Source organism: Balaenoptera musculus, chromosome 2 (genome assembly GCF_009873245.2).
Source record: "Balaenoptera musculus isolate JJ_BM4_2016_0621 chromosome 2, mBalMus1.pri.v3, whole genome shotgun sequence".
Taxonomy (NCBI): Eukaryota; Metazoa; Chordata; class Mammalia; order Artiodactyla; family Balaenopteridae; genus Balaenoptera; species Balaenoptera musculus.
Window position 1 is genome coordinate 2,055,307 of NC_045786.1, and position 17,488 is coordinate 2,072,794.

The 17,488-nt window shown below is 51.4% G+C and overlaps 1 protein-coding gene across 2 annotated transcripts in view; it reads left to right on the forward strand.

The window, feature by feature from the left end:
• Positions 1–927: 927 nt before the first annotated feature.
• JCAD (junctional cadherin 5 associated) overlaps positions 928–17,488 on the forward strand; it is a 38,117-nt gene continuing 21,556 nt past the window's right edge. The window contains exons 1-2 of one of the 2 annotated variants that reach the window (XM_036842230.1): positions 928–1,001; positions 15,382–15,723. In XM_036842230.1, the coding sequence (XP_036698125.1) occupies positions 15,440–15,723 (284 nt within the window). In that variant the 5' untranslated portion in view covers positions 928–1,001; positions 15,382–15,439. Of the gene's footprint in view, positions 1,002–1,711; positions 2,108–15,381; positions 15,724–17,488 lie in introns of those variants that run through there. The other variant, XM_036842231.1, reaches the window with a different exon arrangement.

Here is a 17,488-nt window from a genome sequence, read left to right on the forward strand (position 1 = left end):
TCGTTCTGCAGGGATCCCAGGCCGCTCCGCCCACCCATCTTTGCCTCAGTGAAACTGACTTCGCCAATACCCTCTCCCTCTCTGTGACTCATCAGCAAAGCTGAACACTTTGTCTTTTCTCTGCCCTCCAAAGTGCAAGGACTTTTGCCGCCACAGAACTGGCAACAGCCTGATCACTGCTTCGAGAGAGGTGGAGGGGCTGGAAGCAGGTGAATGCTCATCCCGCTGAGCTCCACCTCCTCCTGGCTTCAGCTTCCTCATCTGTCAGAGACAGGAGCCGGGACGGAGCAGCTGACCTGTAAGGGCTCTTGCAGCCTCCAGCGAAGACTCGCGGGTGCCTGCTTTTAAAGAAGGCGATCCCAAGCACTAAGCTGTTGTCGGCTGTCTTCTGCTCTTCGCGCCTTTCCTGCGCGCACGTTTTTGTGAAAGTGTGTGTGTATGAGTGTGTCTGTGTGCATCTGTGTGTGGCTGTATATGAGCGTAAATGTGTGCACCTGTGTGCATCTGTGTGTGTGTCTGTGTGCATCTGTGTGTGAATATGTCTGTGTGCATCTCTGTGTGGCTCTGTGTATTTGTGTGTGTGTGTGTGTGTGTGTGTGTGGACATTCGCACAGGGTTGAAGCAGCCCAAACCCAAGGGACAGGAGAGAGAGGGAAGGGTGGCCCGCTCACCTGTGGCTTCGGCGGGGCGGGAGGAGGCCTGCGCCCTCGGCTCTGCGTCCGCCGCTCGGGTGCCGCCCTCCGGCCGGAGACCAGAGCCCGGAGGCCGCCTGGCGGGCGGGGCGGGGCGGGGGGCGGAGCGCGGGGGGGCTGGCCGGGGGGCGATGGGCGGGGCGGCCGGGGGGCGATGGGCGGGGCGGCCGGGGTGGGCGGGGCGGTGGCGGCGGCTCCGGGCATGCTCGGCCGCGGCGGCTGCGAGCGGGGCGGGTCGCGCTGGTCCCCGGCCGGCCGGAGCGGCGGCGGCGGCGGCGGCGGCGCGGGGCAGCATGAGGGAGCCGCTCGGTAAGTCCCGGCGTCCCTCGCCCCTCCTGACTCCCACCGCCCATCCGGTCTGCTCCCACGGCGCCTCGCCCCCAGCTTCCCGCGCTCGCCCCCCAACTTCTCCAGCCCGGACGCGGCTCGGGTCGGCGCCCTCCCCAGCGCGGGGGGATGTCCGCAGCCCGCCGCGCGGCCTCGGGCGGGGGGCGCCGCTCTGCTGGGAGCGCGAGTCCCCGCCCTCAGGTGCCCAGCCCCGGGCGCGCGCTGCCCGGCCGGCGCCGAGGGCCGTGGCTGGCGTCGGCGCGCGTGTCGCCCCTCGGCGCGGGGGGGGGGGGCCCGGAGGGCGGGGGTCGCTGCCGGGTCCGGCGCCTTCGCGGGCGTGTCCACCCTTTGAGCTGACAGCCGCTGCGTGGGGTCCCCGAGGTCCCGGTTCCCACGGCCCCCCCGCGCCGCGCCGTCTCCGCCCGGCCGCGCGCGCCCGCCGCCGGGGGGTCAGGGCCGGGATTAGGGCGCAGATCGCCGCCAGTGCCCGCGGCGGCTCGGCCCCCGGCTGCGGGCGGTGAAGCGGAGGAGGGAAAGGGAAACCGGGGGGGAGAAGGGCAGGGCCCCGCCCGAGAGCGCCGTGCGTCTGGCCGACCAGCCCCCTGTGCGGTCTGCAGCGCGCCCGCCCGCCGGGCCCGGGTCTCCGCGCGCGCCCTCCGCGCCCCGCACCCGCGGTCGCCAGCGGCTCGCCCCCGAGGGCCAGGGCTTTCCTGCACGCCCGACCTACGGCTCAGGGCGCCGCTCTCCCCCCCGAAACGGGCCAGAGCAGCCGAGCGCCTGGGATTCTCCTAGGGGTTTGGAAAAGCAGCTGTGATTTCACTACCGAAGGAAAAAATGGAAACGGGAACTTGACGCCCGCGCAACCTGGCCGCGCCCCAGCCCTCGCTCGTACGCGCTCTCCGGGGGCAGAAGGCTTCGGGGAGCTAGCTTAGGCGGGCTCCTACCCCCGCCCGTCCCCTGCCGCCCCTGGCCACCCCCTGCTGCGTCCCCCGCCCCGGCTCTAGACGCCTGGCCTGTCCTGGGGAGAGAGCGGAGCCGCGCGGACCACACAACTCGGAGGTCTTCCTTTCGTCTTTTCAGTTTCGCAAGTGTGTATCCCGGGGATCTGAGATGCGGGTTGGACGACGGGAGGGGATTCTTGGGAGGGGGAGTGGGACCGGGATTCAGGCGGCCAGAAACGCTTGGGCGGCAAAACTTCAGGGAAACGTTGCCTTATGTCAGGTAGTTTTAGAATTTAAGATGAACGGATTAAGACCGTCCAGCAAGGCAGGCGAGTGTAAGTTTTTTTGGAAGTTTCACGCAGATTCTGTTTCGGGGAACTCATGTTGGTTTTCGTGTGAAGTGGGGAGTTTGGTAAATTCGTTCGGTTTTCCGTAATGCTCTGTGGGTTTGGACTTTATATTTACCTTGATAGTAGGTGTCTAATTATTGGCCACCAGCTGAACAAGCTTCCTGAAGGGCTCCAAGTGTTACTCAGGGCAGGCAGCGTGCAGCAAACGGTATCCCTCCCGCTAGAGGGGTGAGCAAATATTTGTTGAACAGAGGCCTTCATCTGCTGGGCCTTCCTCCCTCCAAACTTCACCCGCTGTTGCAGAGATGGGAAGGTCAGGCCTTTGGCAGGCCCAGGAGATTTAGGGGGATTGGGTGGGTGGAGGAATCCCGTGTCAGAAAGGAAAAAAAAAAAAAAAGAAGAATTTTTGTCTTTCCACCTCCTTGGAACATAACTTAAAATGCCCGAGTGTCCACATGCTCTGGAGGGTTTGACAGGCTAATCAGAGTTATCCAGTAACGCATCTGAGTAAGTCACAGATTCCAGAGACATTGGGCCGTAAAATGTTAGCTATAAAAGGTAACTGGCGACTGGAGGTACACAAGGAGAATAAATAAGGACCAATTTTTCAGTAAAAAAAAAAAAAAAAACAGAAAAAAAAACCTTTGAAAAGATCCTTGGAGTCTAATCTTTAAAATGCAGTTTAAAAATAAATCTTAGAAATGCTATGAGTAAAGAAAGCCCGGCAGTCCGCAGCCCCAGCAGGTTCTCAGTGTCCTTGCTGGAGAGCCCTCGAGTTTGGGAGGACACAGCAAACACGGGCCGGGCTGTTCGGAGTCCAGCGTTTCTCTGTTAATGAGCTTGGCCGGTCTTCTCACTAATGAATCTAAAGAGAGTTTAGAACGCAGAGCGTGGGATTGAAACAATTGTTCTGTTGTGGTTTTTATTTTGAGAAGCAAGGACTACGTCTCTGAAATCCTCTAGGCCGGTGGCTGAACCCATTACTGCAGTTTATTTGGTTTTTCAGCAGATGTTGTTGTTCACCTTTTGGATGGGAAGTGTTATCTCAGTCGTTGAAACCTTGCTATTGTGCTTTGTTTCGGGGGCGGGCTGACTTAAGGAATGCAGCACTCACTAAAGGGGCACTCACTTGCTAAAGCCAGCAGCCCAGAGGGGCTAGAACAGTCTCCAATACTTTGATATAGTCTTTAAACCTTACATGTTATTGAAAAATACAGGAACCGTCCGGATGCTAAAACCTCAATGATCTTGTTTTGAATTTGTGATATTTTGTTTAGTTTGGCTTATTACCTTAACTTTCTTTAACTAAATATATTTTCCAGAAACTTTCTAAAGGTAATATATAGATAGTTGGGAACAGCCTGGCCCAAACGACAGAGCCTTATTATCAGACCACTAAATGCCCTTGTAGTTTGCTGCTTTTTGGTTATCTCTCTAGAGCTTTCTCATTCAGCTTGTTTCTTCTGTATGTAAGTCTAAGAATTTAGATACTATTATAAAGAGACTCCAAGATACATATTTCAAAGAGGGAAAGAAAAGGGAGAGAGAGAAAGCAACTGTATGTATGGGAAGACTAATTGGAGAAATAGAAACCAGATGGTTATCTCTTGACACAGTGGGGTTTGGGGGAACTTTTACTTTTTACTTAAACGCTGAATTTTTCAGTGTTTATTTCTAGAATAACATTATATGACTTTAGTAATTAGAAAATAAATAATGTAAGAATTATATGAAATAATTTAAACTTTAACATTTTTAAATATTAAAATGTTGGCTCTTTTATTCAAAACAAAACGAGTGTGTTATACGTTTAATAGACTACTTTAGGAATCTTTATATGTGGAGTTTGATGTCTATGATGATAGTGGAATTTAATTCTAACCTATTATAAGTTTTACAGTTGTTTCTGCAAATAGCCAACAATTCCAGAAGTTTAAAAAATCTTATCCAATTTCAGTCCTTTTCTTAATGACTGCTAATCTTTTGGAAATGTTAATGAGGTACTTAGGGTCTCTTACAAATGGGTGAGGTCTCCAAAGCAATAATTGTGTGACAGAATTTAGAGGTGAAAGAGAAGACAACGGGAGAGTGTGAGTGTGTGTGTGTGTGTGTGTGTGTGAATGTGTAGGTATGTGTGTTCATACAAGTTGTGGATGAAGAGACAAAGAAGTTAGAAGAGATAATATTTATGAAAAAAATAAAGTCTGTAATATTTGGTACTTTATTTTCTTCTCTTTTTGAATCAATGCCTTAATACCAACCCAACCCAGCAAGATTAGTGTTCCAGGAACCTTTTGATCTCAGACCCAAGTTTTCCATCTCTTTGTTTTTTTTGTTTTTTTTGTTTTTTTTGTCACCTTAAAGAAACAACTCCGTGATGGTTGCCCTACTAAAAACTATTACTTCCCAGATTCAATATGCTTTTTATGTCTTAGGAGGTTTTCACCACTTGAGGGCCCTGGCAGAGCTGGTCATCCCTCTGTGGTGTGGTGACGACAGTGTGTGAGAACTTACTGTCCCAGAACTTAAACTGTTGAGCTCTTTATTTAATTATTAAGACTGGAAAGGGAAATGGCAATTCTCTTGCTCATAATAAAATACATGGTTCTACCATCGAAAAAAACACCAAAAAAAAAGCTGTAGAAAGCAATAAAAATCCATGCATCAGTTAGCAACATGCCTCAATCTGGTTTGTTTTGTGTCTTGGCTATTCACCTCTTGTTTAAAGAAAGTACTTTGTTATATATTAATCATAACATTTGACCAAAAAATTGTCAGTTGAAGAAATATTTACAGTCAACTGCCAACAATTTGAGGGACTAATTGCATCTTAAGGCTGGAATGTCAGGGAATGCAACTGAGAAGGTTTTCTAGAAGAGTAACAATGTCTCATCGAGACCTTCAGAATGCTGCTTGTAATCTTACATCCAATTCTATCAGCAGAGCGTGATTTTGAGCCTACTATAATCAGGTTAAGTATATCTGTAGCAGATACGACGCAAATACCATATACCAGACCCTTTGAGCCTTACGTAATTTACTATTCATTTATTCTTTTCTTCTGTGTCTCTTTTATGCTCATTGAGTCTTCCAAATATGCAGTACGTTTTCAGTGGTACATTTTCCTAATCCTACCTATGTAGCTTTTTGTTTTTAAGGTTTTTTTTTTCCCTGATGATGAAATAATAATAAGTTAAAAGTATAAGAAAGTGCCGATATTTGACCATTATTTTACCCGCAAAACTTCATATGGTTCGATCTAATACATTTCATGACAGAACATCATAAAATACAGTAAAGTATAAATAAGGACATTTTTTTAAAAACTCAGAATCCAATACCACTGTTGATATTTTGGTATGTTTCCTCTTCCCCACACTGTGTGTGTGTGTGTGTGTGTGTGTGTGTGTGTGTGTGTATGTATATAAATGAAATTGTATTATATGCACTGAATCTAGGCTTTTGTAAACTGTCTGTTTAACATGGTACCAGTAGCATTTTCTCCTGTGCCATTATATATCTGAAAACATCATTTTATACACCTGTGTGCATATTATAGTCTACCACGTGGATGCACCAGAATTTTAACCATCCCTTAAATGAACATTTAGTTTAGCTTTTTTTTTATTATCATAATTAAAACTTGGATAAGTATCCTTATATAAAATTTTGTGTGTATCTTGGATGGTTTCATTAGGATGGATCCCAAGAAGTGAGATTATTAGTCTATAGGGTTTCAGATTTTTAAAGATTTTATAACATTAATCACTTTCAAGAAAGGAAATAGCATTTACCTACAGATCCCTGCACGCATTCATACACAAATAGGAGAGCCCTTACAGCTCACTCACCGTGCCCTCACCAACAACAGCTATTGCCTTCTAGAAGCTTCAGTAATTTGAGAAGTGAATAGTGGCATTTGGGTTTAATTTGCATATCCTTGATCACAGGTGAGGGCGAACGTTTGTTTCATATTTTTAATTGGGTATTTGTCTCTTTCTTAGTTTTCCGTGCTAGGCAAATGTTAAAAAGGCAGAAAAGTGCTGGTTGATTTTATGAGTTCATTAATATTTTGTTGCATTTCGCTGTCTAGCGGAGCCTGCTAACCGTCAATATGAAAAGACGGAACATTTTTATAAATGGGAAGGGAAGAGGCAGTGGAACCTGTTTAGGTAACGTTCGTTTGCAAGGCTCGACCTCCCCAGGGCTGAAGTCACGCCTCCCAGCCTAGGAGGTCCCAGGCGAGGGTGTCGGCGGGGCTTGTGTGTCTTTGTGTTCTCAGAGCGCGGGGCCTGCACACCCGGTGCCAAGCAAGCAGCAGTCAGTGGGCACTGCTGTGCTCGGGGTCTCCTGGGAGGGAGGGTGCTGGATGGTGGACTCCCTGGCCCTACTTGCCTCCTCTTCCTCTCAGCGTGTGGCCGCTTAGCTCTGCTTTCCGGGCTGGCCTCTCTATGGGTGCCACTTACGAGGCCAAGGTCAGAGGGTCTATCTTCCTGTGACCCAGTTAGCTTTGTTCTGTGTCAGAGCCACAAGCTGTTTTCTCTTCACCGGGGCCGGCTGACTTAGAAATGCCTGCTGCTCAACACAGGGGAGAAGAGGCTAGAGAGAGGGGCGATTTCTAGAGCTAGAAGGACCCCGAAGAACCTCTAGTTCAGCCTTCTTAATTTACTTTTTTGGGAGAAGACTGAAACCCATAGGTTCTCTCCTTTTCTCCTGTGCACCGTCTCAGGCTTCGTTCCCCACAGCAGATGTGTACTGAGCAACGTGGAGGAATGGAAATTCGTCCCTACAGCGAGGGGGTGGACAACTCAAGTTCATGGTCAAATGCTGGTGGGTTGTTAGCAGTGCCTTCCTAACCTCACCGTCCCTTCAGCCTGAATATAAAGGATACAGCCGATACTTACAGAACTTAGAAGCCCACCACAGAGTAAGATGGCTTTAAGTGGTCTCATTCGGGTTCTTTGGAAAGGACAAAAACTCTGATGAAAAGCCATTCGAGAATGATTTGGGCACAAAGAAATTTTGCAGGAATAAGCTGGTTAAATTAAAATCGAATGACCTGTCATCTTCTCCAACCGAGAGTTATTTCCGATTTCTGTGTTTCTGCTAATGAAAGGACCAAGACCAAGTCTTAGTCACCAAGACCAAGATCCATTGTACTTCTTCCCTCGAAAGTTACTCTCATTAATTCCCTTTTTTCCTTACCCCTCTGCCACCACCCCTGCACGTTACAAAAGAGGGGACTTGTCCGCACGTCTGTCCTTGTTCTGACCGTGTTAGTCCTTCACTTTCCTGCCAGAGTCAGTGTAAAGCGCCTTTCCTTTATCTGCCCAAACCCTTCTGTGGTTTCACACCGTGTGCTCATTTAAGTCCAGATCCTATTATCGTTGCAGATAAGGGTGGTTATTTGTTTTTTTTTTTTTATAAATTTATTTATTTATTTATATTTGGCTGTGTTGGCTGCATTGGGATGCGCGTGGGCTTTCTCTAGTTGTGGCGAGCATGGGCTACTCCTTCTTACGGTGCGCGGGCTTCTCATTGCGGTGGCTTCTCTTGTTGCGGAGCACGGCCTCTAGGCACGCAGGCTTCAGCAGTTGTGGCACGAGGCCTCAGTAGTTGTGGTTCACAGGCTCTAGAGCTCAGGCCCAGTAGTTGTGGCACGAGGCCTCAGTAGTTGTGGTTCGTGGGCTCAGCAGTTGTGGCTCGTGGGCTCTAGAGCGCAGGCTCAGCAGTTGTGGCGCACAGGCTTAGTTGCTCCACGGCATGTGGGATCTTCCCGGACCAGGGCTCGAACCCGTGTCCCCTGCATTGGCAGATGGATTCTTAACCTCTGCACCACCAGGGAAGTCCCAAGGGTGGCTATTTCTATGTAGATAATTTTTTTCTTTTAGAATTTAGTTTTTTCTGAAAGTTACAAGCTCCCCTCCCATTTCTCATATGTGCAGTTTGTCTGCTTTTCAGCTTCCCATGGCAGCTTTTATGAGAACACCAGGTCCCCGACCAAGAGCCTGGAACCCAAAATAATTGAAGAGGTCTGCTGAAGGTCAGAGAGCATCGTGTGGTGTATTTGTGAGTGAATCGTGTTACTGAGTACTTGAGCGTTTGGAAGTCAGTGCTAGTATGGTCATCAAGACGTTGCCGTCAGCGAGGCATGAGCCCTCGTGTGTGTGCGTGTACATGCGTGTGTGTGTGGTGTGTGTGCTCAGTGTACAAGGGAAGTATCGCCTCGAAGAGCCATCCTAGTCCAAGAGAATAAAGAAGAATTTTTTCCTTTTAAATACAGTTTTTCATCTTCATGCCACCATGCCTTCTCTCCTTTCTTGTTTATATTTATGCATTATTTGGTAAATTAGGAAACTTCCGTTGCTTATTAAGGAAGGAAATTTAGAGCCTAAAATAGTAGCACGGGCTTTGAAGCTAGACAGACCTTGGTTTGACCCTTGGATCTGTGCTTACAGGCTGTGTACCCTTGGACTCTCAGCCTCGGTTTTCTTGTCTATAAAATGGAGACATTCGGGGCTTCCTTGGTGGCGCAGTGGTTGAGAGTCTGCCTGCCAATGCAGGGGACACGGGTTCGAGCCCTGGTCTGGGAAGATCCCACATGCCGCGGAGCAACTAGGCCCGCGAGCCGCAACTACTGAGCCTGCGCGTCTGGAGCCTGTCCTCCACAACAAGAGAGGCCACGATAGTGAGAGGCCCGCGCATCGCGATGAAGAGTGGCTCCCACTTGCCGCAACTAGAGAAAGCCCTCGCACAGAAACGAAAACCCAACACAGCCAAAAAAAAAAGAAAAAAAAAAAAAGAAAAAAAAAAAATGGAGACATTCATATCCACAGCAGGACATTTACTGGGACTAGAAAATAAAGTGTGCCAGGCAGCTAGCAGAGTAGCTGGCAGACTGCAGATGCTCTGGGGATGGATGATATTGTTATCTTTCATGTGCTGCTATTCTGAGCTTATAGCACAGGCTCGCTCTTCTGCTTTGTACAGAGAGAGTTAATTGCAGCGGTGGCAGGGGGATCAATTAACCACACATTGGAAGATGCTCTTGGTGAATTCATTATGCATCTCCTGGAGGGTATTTGAGCATCTTACCACCTAGCCCAAGCATCCTCAAGGGGAAGAAAAGTAATAGAATATAAACCTAGTGATGTCATGAATCAATGAAAAAACCCAACCCGGGAGGGAAACTGAGCTTTTCAGCATCGTTATTCCTCTTCCTCCCACCCTACCCCTCTAAGCCACCTCAGTCAGAGCCTGTGTGCCGTAAGCATTTCTCTTTGGGCCTCATCTCATGAATTTAATCTAATCTAAACCAGTCCTGTCGAGGTGAACAAGAGAACTGTGGACTGAACCCAGTCTTCTCACCCAGCTCAGTGTTCCTTGTTTTTTATTTCCTTCACTGTTTCTTCGATTATGTTAGGAGTCTTGACGCTTATAAGTATGCATCTTAACAACAGAACAGAGGGGGAAAAAAGCAATAGTTTGCATTTAGTGTAACTATTTTTTGGTGTGTTGTCGCACACTCAGCACAAAAGTTTTCTTCTGTAAAAAGAGACTTGCTATAAATCCAGTTTTCCTTCTTTCTGTATACTGTCCTACAAAGTTTGCTTTCATCAAATGGCTTGTGTCGCCCAACTCAAGTTGTATAACCGGGTGAGAAGTTCTCTGAGCCGGGCGGCCAGGTTGGGCCCTGATTTCTCTTTGGTAACGTTGAGCAACGCCACGAAGTCCAGTAGCAATTGCTATCCTGACATCCTAATAGCTACTAGAAGCCACACGCTTTTCTTTGGAATAAGTGGCCGATCCATCAACTTTACAGATTAGAAAACTGAGGCTTGGAAGTTAAGTCACTTGGTAAAGGCCATCCGCCACGCAGAAGCCAGGATGGAAAGCTAGGCCCTTCTGCCGAGAAAGCTCTCTGATCTGCTCCGTTTCCGCTCTGATCAGGTGGAAGTCTGCAGGCACCTTCCACCTGAGATGAGAAGAAACAGCTGAACACACGCCCCCCCAGAGAAGGAGACCCATCAGAATACATGGCCCTTTTACCAGGCCATCAGGTTTTTGTTGGGGTGGTAGAGTTTTTAAACTGCTTTCTCAATTCTGTCTTTGAAATGATGGACTTAACTCCAGCAATTTATGGGGCAGAGAATAGTAGGAAAAGATGAAAAGAGCCATAGTGAACGCAAAAGAGACAAAATGCTGCTTCCTGGCTCTCTCAAACCAAAAAGAATAAAAGCGGCAGCATTGCAGGTCCAATTCATGCCGAGGGTTCCTTGGTGGCCCTCTTAGCTCCTGCTACACTGGGTTTTATCTGTCAACCAGTGATGCTGTATTCCAAGGCCTCAGGTCTCAAGCCCCAGGTACATCACAGGTAGAGGAAGGAAGCAGGAGACAGTACTTTCCCTTAAGGAGATTTATTTCTTTTCATCTTATGCTCTTAAGAATAGGAAAGTAGCTTCACTTAGTTGCTGTGACTTTTCTTGAAAGGAAATTTTCGATAGGATAGAAGAGGTGTATTTGCTGTTGAGAACAGAGCAAGGAACTTGTTAGACTAAGGAATTTCTCATAGCTTGATGGGATCATTGAACTTGACAAAATTTCAGGGGTCTTCTGGTCCAGCATCCTGACCAGCTCAGGATTGATTTCTACATCAGTGCTTTCCAAACTGTAGGTTGTGACCGATTAGTGTGGCACTGAATTTAGTGGGTAGTGACCAGCATTTTTCAAAAGTGAAAATAGAATAGAAAATATTACAGCACCCATCAGGATGTGAGGGTAAATATTTTTCCTTTCAAGTTTTGACTAATGTGTGTACACACACCTTCAGTGGATTGCTGTAAAAACAACAGAGTTTACAAATCCATTGCCTTGACCACCACTGAAGACTCTCCCAGCCACGAACTCCCCACTTTCAGAGGCAGCCAGGCCCTGATGGGCTGTCCTGTTAACACGTGTGTCCTTATCTTAAATGTCTCCTCTGCATTAATGGTATTCAGATAGTCATAGAATGAAAAAGATACTGAAAGTGGGCTCCTTTGTCTCTGTCCTTGTGTCCTGGGACTCCTTCCCTGAGAGTGCATCTAGGTACCTGCGCTGACTGGACCGCTCTTTATTAGATGTTCCACTATGAGTATTTGATACAAGGTGACAAAGTAGCAAAGAAAAACATTTCTTACATGGACTGGCTAGAAAATCATACTAACAGGGTGATCTCACAGCGCAGCTGTACCTTGAGGGATTTGTTTGGCTTAGAAGCGATCTTCCAGAGGCCTTCCTGACCCCTCGAGACCCTGGGTGAGGGTCCGGTCTCTTCTCCTGTCCTTGCCCCCGTCGCAGCGCTATGACACTGTGGGGAGGGGCAAGCTCCCGTCGGTGTGCACGCGTGTGCCATGCTTCAACTACCTGCTTTCCCGCTGTCGCTCCAGCAAGCCAGTGAGCTGCTTCTCGAGAGCAAAGAACGTGTCTCGTTCATTACTATAGTTTCAGTGTCCAGCACATCCTAGGCCCTCAGGAATTGTGTTCCCACGTTTGGGACTCTGTAAAATAGCATTTGCTGTTGTCAGTGACTCGGATGGCGATGGAAGTGTCCCTTCCTGGAAGACAGCTGTCTGGGTGATAGAAAGCGGGAGTGACTTTGGAAATCAAGAGTCACATCCCAAGTGATACGAAGGGAATCAGGAAACGGTCTAGTGGTCACGATGAATAGCGAAGGTGAAAGCTTTTCATCGGGCAGGTAACCCTTCAGAGACAAAGGAGCCATCGCTGCATGATAAACGCAGTCTCACATTTGTGTGCGATTTACGCTTTTGCCTGTACTTATTTGGCCCTCAGAACGGTCTGGTGAGCCAAGAAGAGAGTGGCCTTGCCATTTTGCAGATCAGAAAACTGAGGTTTGCTGTGGTTAACGACTTGCCCCCGGGATCATGGCTGGGGCTGGGTGGTGCCCTTGAACAACACAGCACCACCGTGGTGATGAAAAGGCTCATGCCCGGGGACTGTGCTGGTGCCCTTGAACAACACAGGTTTGACCTTCGCGGGGCCACAGATACACAGATTCTTTTCAGTAAGCGCCTCCTTACAGGGTGTGAGCCTGCACGCCCAGGCTCGGTTGAATCTGCGGATGGGGAACCGAGGATACAGAGGGACCCTGTGTACAGAGGCCTGACTCTACAGTTACCCCCAGATTTTTGATGACGCAGGCGTCGGTGCCCCAAGGGTCAGCTGTACACACACATCTCTCCAAGCTGTAAACCCTCATGTTATAATAACTTGCATTTATGTCCAGCTTTGCTGTGTGCTTGTCTGAATAGCAGCCCTTTGGGCTGGTGGGCGAGGGTGACCTCGGGTACCATCCGTTTAGAAGGCCGCTGTCTCAGGGCTGGGCAGAAAGTTTGAAAGGGCGCATCTCCTCCTCAGCACCTTGGCGTCCCCTCCTAGTGGCCGGGGGGATCGATGCATTAGGGACGGGCCAGTCCTTCTGCAGTAGGTAAGGGTGCTACGGGAAGGACACTGAATCCGAGAGGGGTTGGAAGTGCCGTCTGGCTATTGAGAACTCTGTCTGAGGGGAGGGGTGATGTTTGGCCTGGGGTGGAAAGGAGGTAGAACACCAGGCTCTGAGTTGGGGTCGAGAAGTGGCGAGTGTCAGCCAGAGGGAGAGGGGTCCTCTGGGGATTGGGTGGGTGCTGGGCACCCCACCTGGACGGCGGGGCCTGTGGGTCACCCCCTCCCGTGGGGCCCCACGGCCTGTGTGCTGAAGCTTCTGTGCTCCACCCTCCTGCTCCCCCAGGCTGCTGGCCTCTGAGGCCAAGCAGGTTAGGGGTCCCCCCAGATCAATACACTTTTGACCTCAAACCTCTAAGGTCAAGTACGGCTTGTTTGAGTTTGGATCTTTTTTGAAAGGTATTCACGGCCTGGCCTGATCTGGCGTGCCACTGAAGGGTTTGCTAACTGTACTTACACACAGACAGAGCCAGGATGGGCCGGCTCACCTAATCCCGGGAGGACAGTGACCCACGGACATCTTCCCTGAGGGCCGTTGCTTCTTGCCACTCTCACAGCGGATTCTGCGGCGGACGCCGGCCTGCTCCTCTGCGTACTGGGTGGACAGTTGGGGTGCAGCGCACTTTGCTTTGCTTTTAAAGAGCCTGACGTGGTAACGGAGAGAGAAACTGAGTGTCCTCGGACCTAAACTCTAACTTTAGCCATGGTGCCGACTGGCTGTGTGACCTTGAGCCAGGGAGTCTGGGGACCCTAGTCTAGGCTACCAGGATTCTGTTGCCGTGTCATTTCTTTACTCCTGGTATGACTGTACCCCAAATCTATTTTAAATGCCAGTTCCCCATCTCAGACGCGTGCATGCGCAGCTTATGGAGTGAACTCCTAATCATTCTTCAAAACCTAGCTCAAATGTCCCTTTCTCCCACTGTGCATTCATTCAACAGTGATTTATTGAGAGCATACTATGTGCTAGATGCCAGGGGCCTAGCACTGAACAAAACAGACCTTGCCTCCGCGTTCCCACGGCCCTGGGTTTGTGAGGGGATCCCTTTCCTCTGCAGTCCCAGCCCAGGGCCCGGCTCAGTGGAATCGGAACAAATGCTCGCCTCTCTGGTCCTTCCATTTCTCTGGCCGTGCTGTACAAGCCCCCTAGAAGACATACAGCAGGAGGGTCAGAAGCGGCAGAGTTGCTGTGGAGATGGTTCTGCTAAGTAGTATAGTCACAGCAGGAGCTTGTGGATGTCCCATGACCTGGAGGTGCCTGATGGAGAATCACAGACTTCCACAGTCTGGTCCCCCCACCCTCTCCGTGCTGACAGCGGAGACGTCGCTGCTGCCGGGCCTAGCGTGTGACGAGGCTGAGGACACGCACAGCGGATCCTGTGATGGGCCCCGGTGAGCGGTCCCGGCAGCAGGAAGCACGTGTGCCCCCTGCGCCCCCCTTTCACCTGCACGCGGGCGGCAGGCATTTCCTGGCCATTGTTTGCAGGGGCTGCCACGGTGCTCGGTGCTATTTCCGTCCACCAGCCAAGCGGGGCTGGAGCTGGCCGGGCTCTTCCAGGCCCGCTTCTGTGTGCTGCTCTCGCAGGCCAGCATCACAGCCCAAGGAGAGGCAGCGGCAGGTCTCACCAAACCGCCTTCCACCCTGTTAGCGATGGGAAGACGCAGGAAAGAAGACCCTCTGGTGTAAAAGTAAACATGGCAGTGCCGCGTCTGTGCACACGTGTGCGTTCACGTAGGGCTCTGTCCATTTTCATTCTTCTGGGCCGGTACCGTTGTCTTAGGACAGTTTGTTTGGGGAGGTTGCCACTGTTAAACTAAGGTGCCCTGGCAGGATTCGGACGTGGGCACCCTGGGCTCAGAGGTGCACACCGTCTCCCCAGGATGTGTTGCGGAGAGATTTGATTCTTACAGGTTTCGTGTGGGAAGAAACTTGGGATCGTGTAGCGCGTTGGGTGTGTAGGCTTGGCCAGCGTTTCTCATCAAGGACTGAAGATCTATTTTCAGCGGCTAGTTACCCACCCAGATTGCTTCTGCTGAAGTGCATCATGGCCCCGGGTTGATTACAGACCTCGCTCTGCCCTCTTGGAGCAAAAGGTGTGTCTCCAAGATGAAAGCAGGGAAGTACAGTAAGATTAAGCTGGGAATGTCTCTTTTTAGCAGCATGGAGTAGTAACTGCAGCTTCCGAGTCTCTCGTTAATTTGTCCTCCCTCCGGTGTGTGTTGTCCTCAGATGTCTGGGGTGTGGGCGCTGGGGACACTGTCACCATTTCATGGCTTAAATCGCTAGTCTGGACTCTCCCGCGAGGGGCGGCCATCCGAGGGCGGGGTCCCCAGAGTCGGCGCCGCACCCTGGCTCAGTGGAATCAAAGAACAGATGCCGCCTCTCTGGTCCACGAGGGGCCAAGTCACCCAAGCCCGGGCTTGAATGAGCTGGAGGGGCCCCTCTTCCCTTCCTCTGCTGGCACCGTGCCCAGGGTCCGGACTGGTCGGGGTCGAGGGCGGGCGAGGCGCTGGGCGCCAGGGGGAGTCGGTGACGGCTCACAGACACTCTCCTTCCTTGTCCCACAGTGTGGGTCCTGCCACCACGACGGCCCCGGCGGCGGGGCTTGGACGCGGCCCGAGCGCTATGTACAGCGTAGAAGACCTCCTGATCTCCCACGGCTACAAGCTGTCCAGAGAGCTGCCGGCACCGCGCAAGGATGACGGCGAGGGGCGCCAGCCCGTGAGGCCCCGGGCGCCGGCGGGCCCCGGCCTGCTGAACGGCTGTGACGATGGCCCTGCCGCCTCCCCACGCGGCCAGGCCTCGCTGGGGACCGGCCGCCTGAGCGAGCCCGAAAGCCGCGGCCGCGGGCCTCGGAGCCTCGGGGAGCCCCCGAGCGCTGCTGCCGCTGCGCAGATTCCCGAGGCTGGGTAAGCTCCAGCTCAAGCCACCGTTCCCTGTGCCCCGGGGGTCTGGCAGTGGGGGTGTGAGTACGCCCCTGGCCGCCTCCGGTGTGGCTGGGGGCCTGGGAGGGGGAGGAGCAGAGCGGCGCAAGGCGGCGTGCGCGGGGACGCAGGGCTGGTGCAGCGGGCGTTTAGCACGGAGCGCGAGGAACCGCGTTCTGCCCCGCGGCGCGGCGTCTGAATCCTCAGCCGCTTTGTCCCCGTGTAATCTCTTCGTATCTTCCCAGCCAGGAATCACTTGAAAACCCTGGAGAAGCCCGTTTATGTCAGGCACACATTCCTAACACATTCTGCTCTCTCATCAACATGTTTCAATATCTTGTACATTACACAGTTGGAAGACGATGCGCCTCCCCCACGCGTGCCGAAGCAAACCTTTCTTCTCGCGAATAAGTGTAATTCCACTGGCCTCCACCCCATCTTTTCCTTACACGCGCACACACACGTGCACACGCGCACACGCACACGTCACACACGGGCCCTAGTGTGGAGATCGCGTCTGAATACAGCTGCGTCTGTGGGTGTTTTCTTAATAACCAAAAAGAGGGTGGACCGGGGAGGGTTGGTGGAGGAGAGGGGAGGTAAATTAGAGGGAATTTCGGCGGCTTTGCCCCAGAGCCTGCGCTGGAGAGGACTCCGTAGCCCTCACCCGCCAGTTTCAACCTAGGGAAACGCTTTGCCATTACTTCCTAAAGCTGTGTTTGCCTTTAATGCTGCCTGGGGACCAGGCTCAGGCCGGCGGAGGGGCCCTGCCTACAAAGAGCGCGAGGCTGGGTACAGCCACGCAAAACGGGCCACCCAAACAGGTGGGAGCAGAGGGCCTCTGTTTAAGGGAAACAAACACACATGCAAACAAAAAGGGCAGTGAGTCACGTCCAAAGGGAATGAACTAGCTTCCACCGTGACAGGTCGCCTTTCACAGGGAGGATCTTCCTTGTTGGTCGACAGCCTTCAGGGGAGGGATTTTGCTCTTACAGGTCGGAGCGTTCAGCACCTTGGTCACTGAGTAGAAGCAAAGGGGAGGGCCCCTCTTCACACCCAGTGGAGTAGAAGCAGGTTTGTGTTGCCAAGTCAGAGCTGCCTCTTTGTGGAGGGCAAGCGTTGTCACTGACGGGGCGGGTTCAGGAGGGAACCCAGGATGGAGAAGGGCTTGAAGCTGCTTTTATTTAACCTTGCCCTTCAAAACCTGTCCTTATGTCCACTACTGCCTTTGCAGCCATATTCCCTGAAAAGCATGCCCACCGTGGGTTTTGGAGGAGGGTGATTGTGGTTATGTTGTCCGAGAGCCAGGACAGCCTTAGCTGCTGCCGCATGAACGCGTGCTGGGTCTTACCCCGCCTCCTGTGCTTCAGGTTCTGTGCTGAGTACACCTGCATCTTCCGCCCTGGGTTTCAGGGCACCGAGGCTGTGCCTTGCTCCTCCTCCTGCATTTCCTACAGAGCTTGCTACGTGCTGGGCACACAGTGTGTCCAGTATAAGCGCAGGGATTCAGTTCATCCATCCAGCCTTGTAACAGTTGTTGAGAAGCAGAAGGTTTAGTTTCTAACGAGGTAAAGACAATGGCTTTGGAATCCCTGCACACGTGCCACGAGTGGGGTCCATCCCAGTGCAAAGGGCTGAATCAGAGATCAGAGTTGGGTCCCGCTTGGGAAGCAGTAGAATCCCCTTGAGGATTCCACGTGGGCACTGAGGCTCCCAGCCCCGTTCACAGCTCGCTCAGGATTCCCTAGCC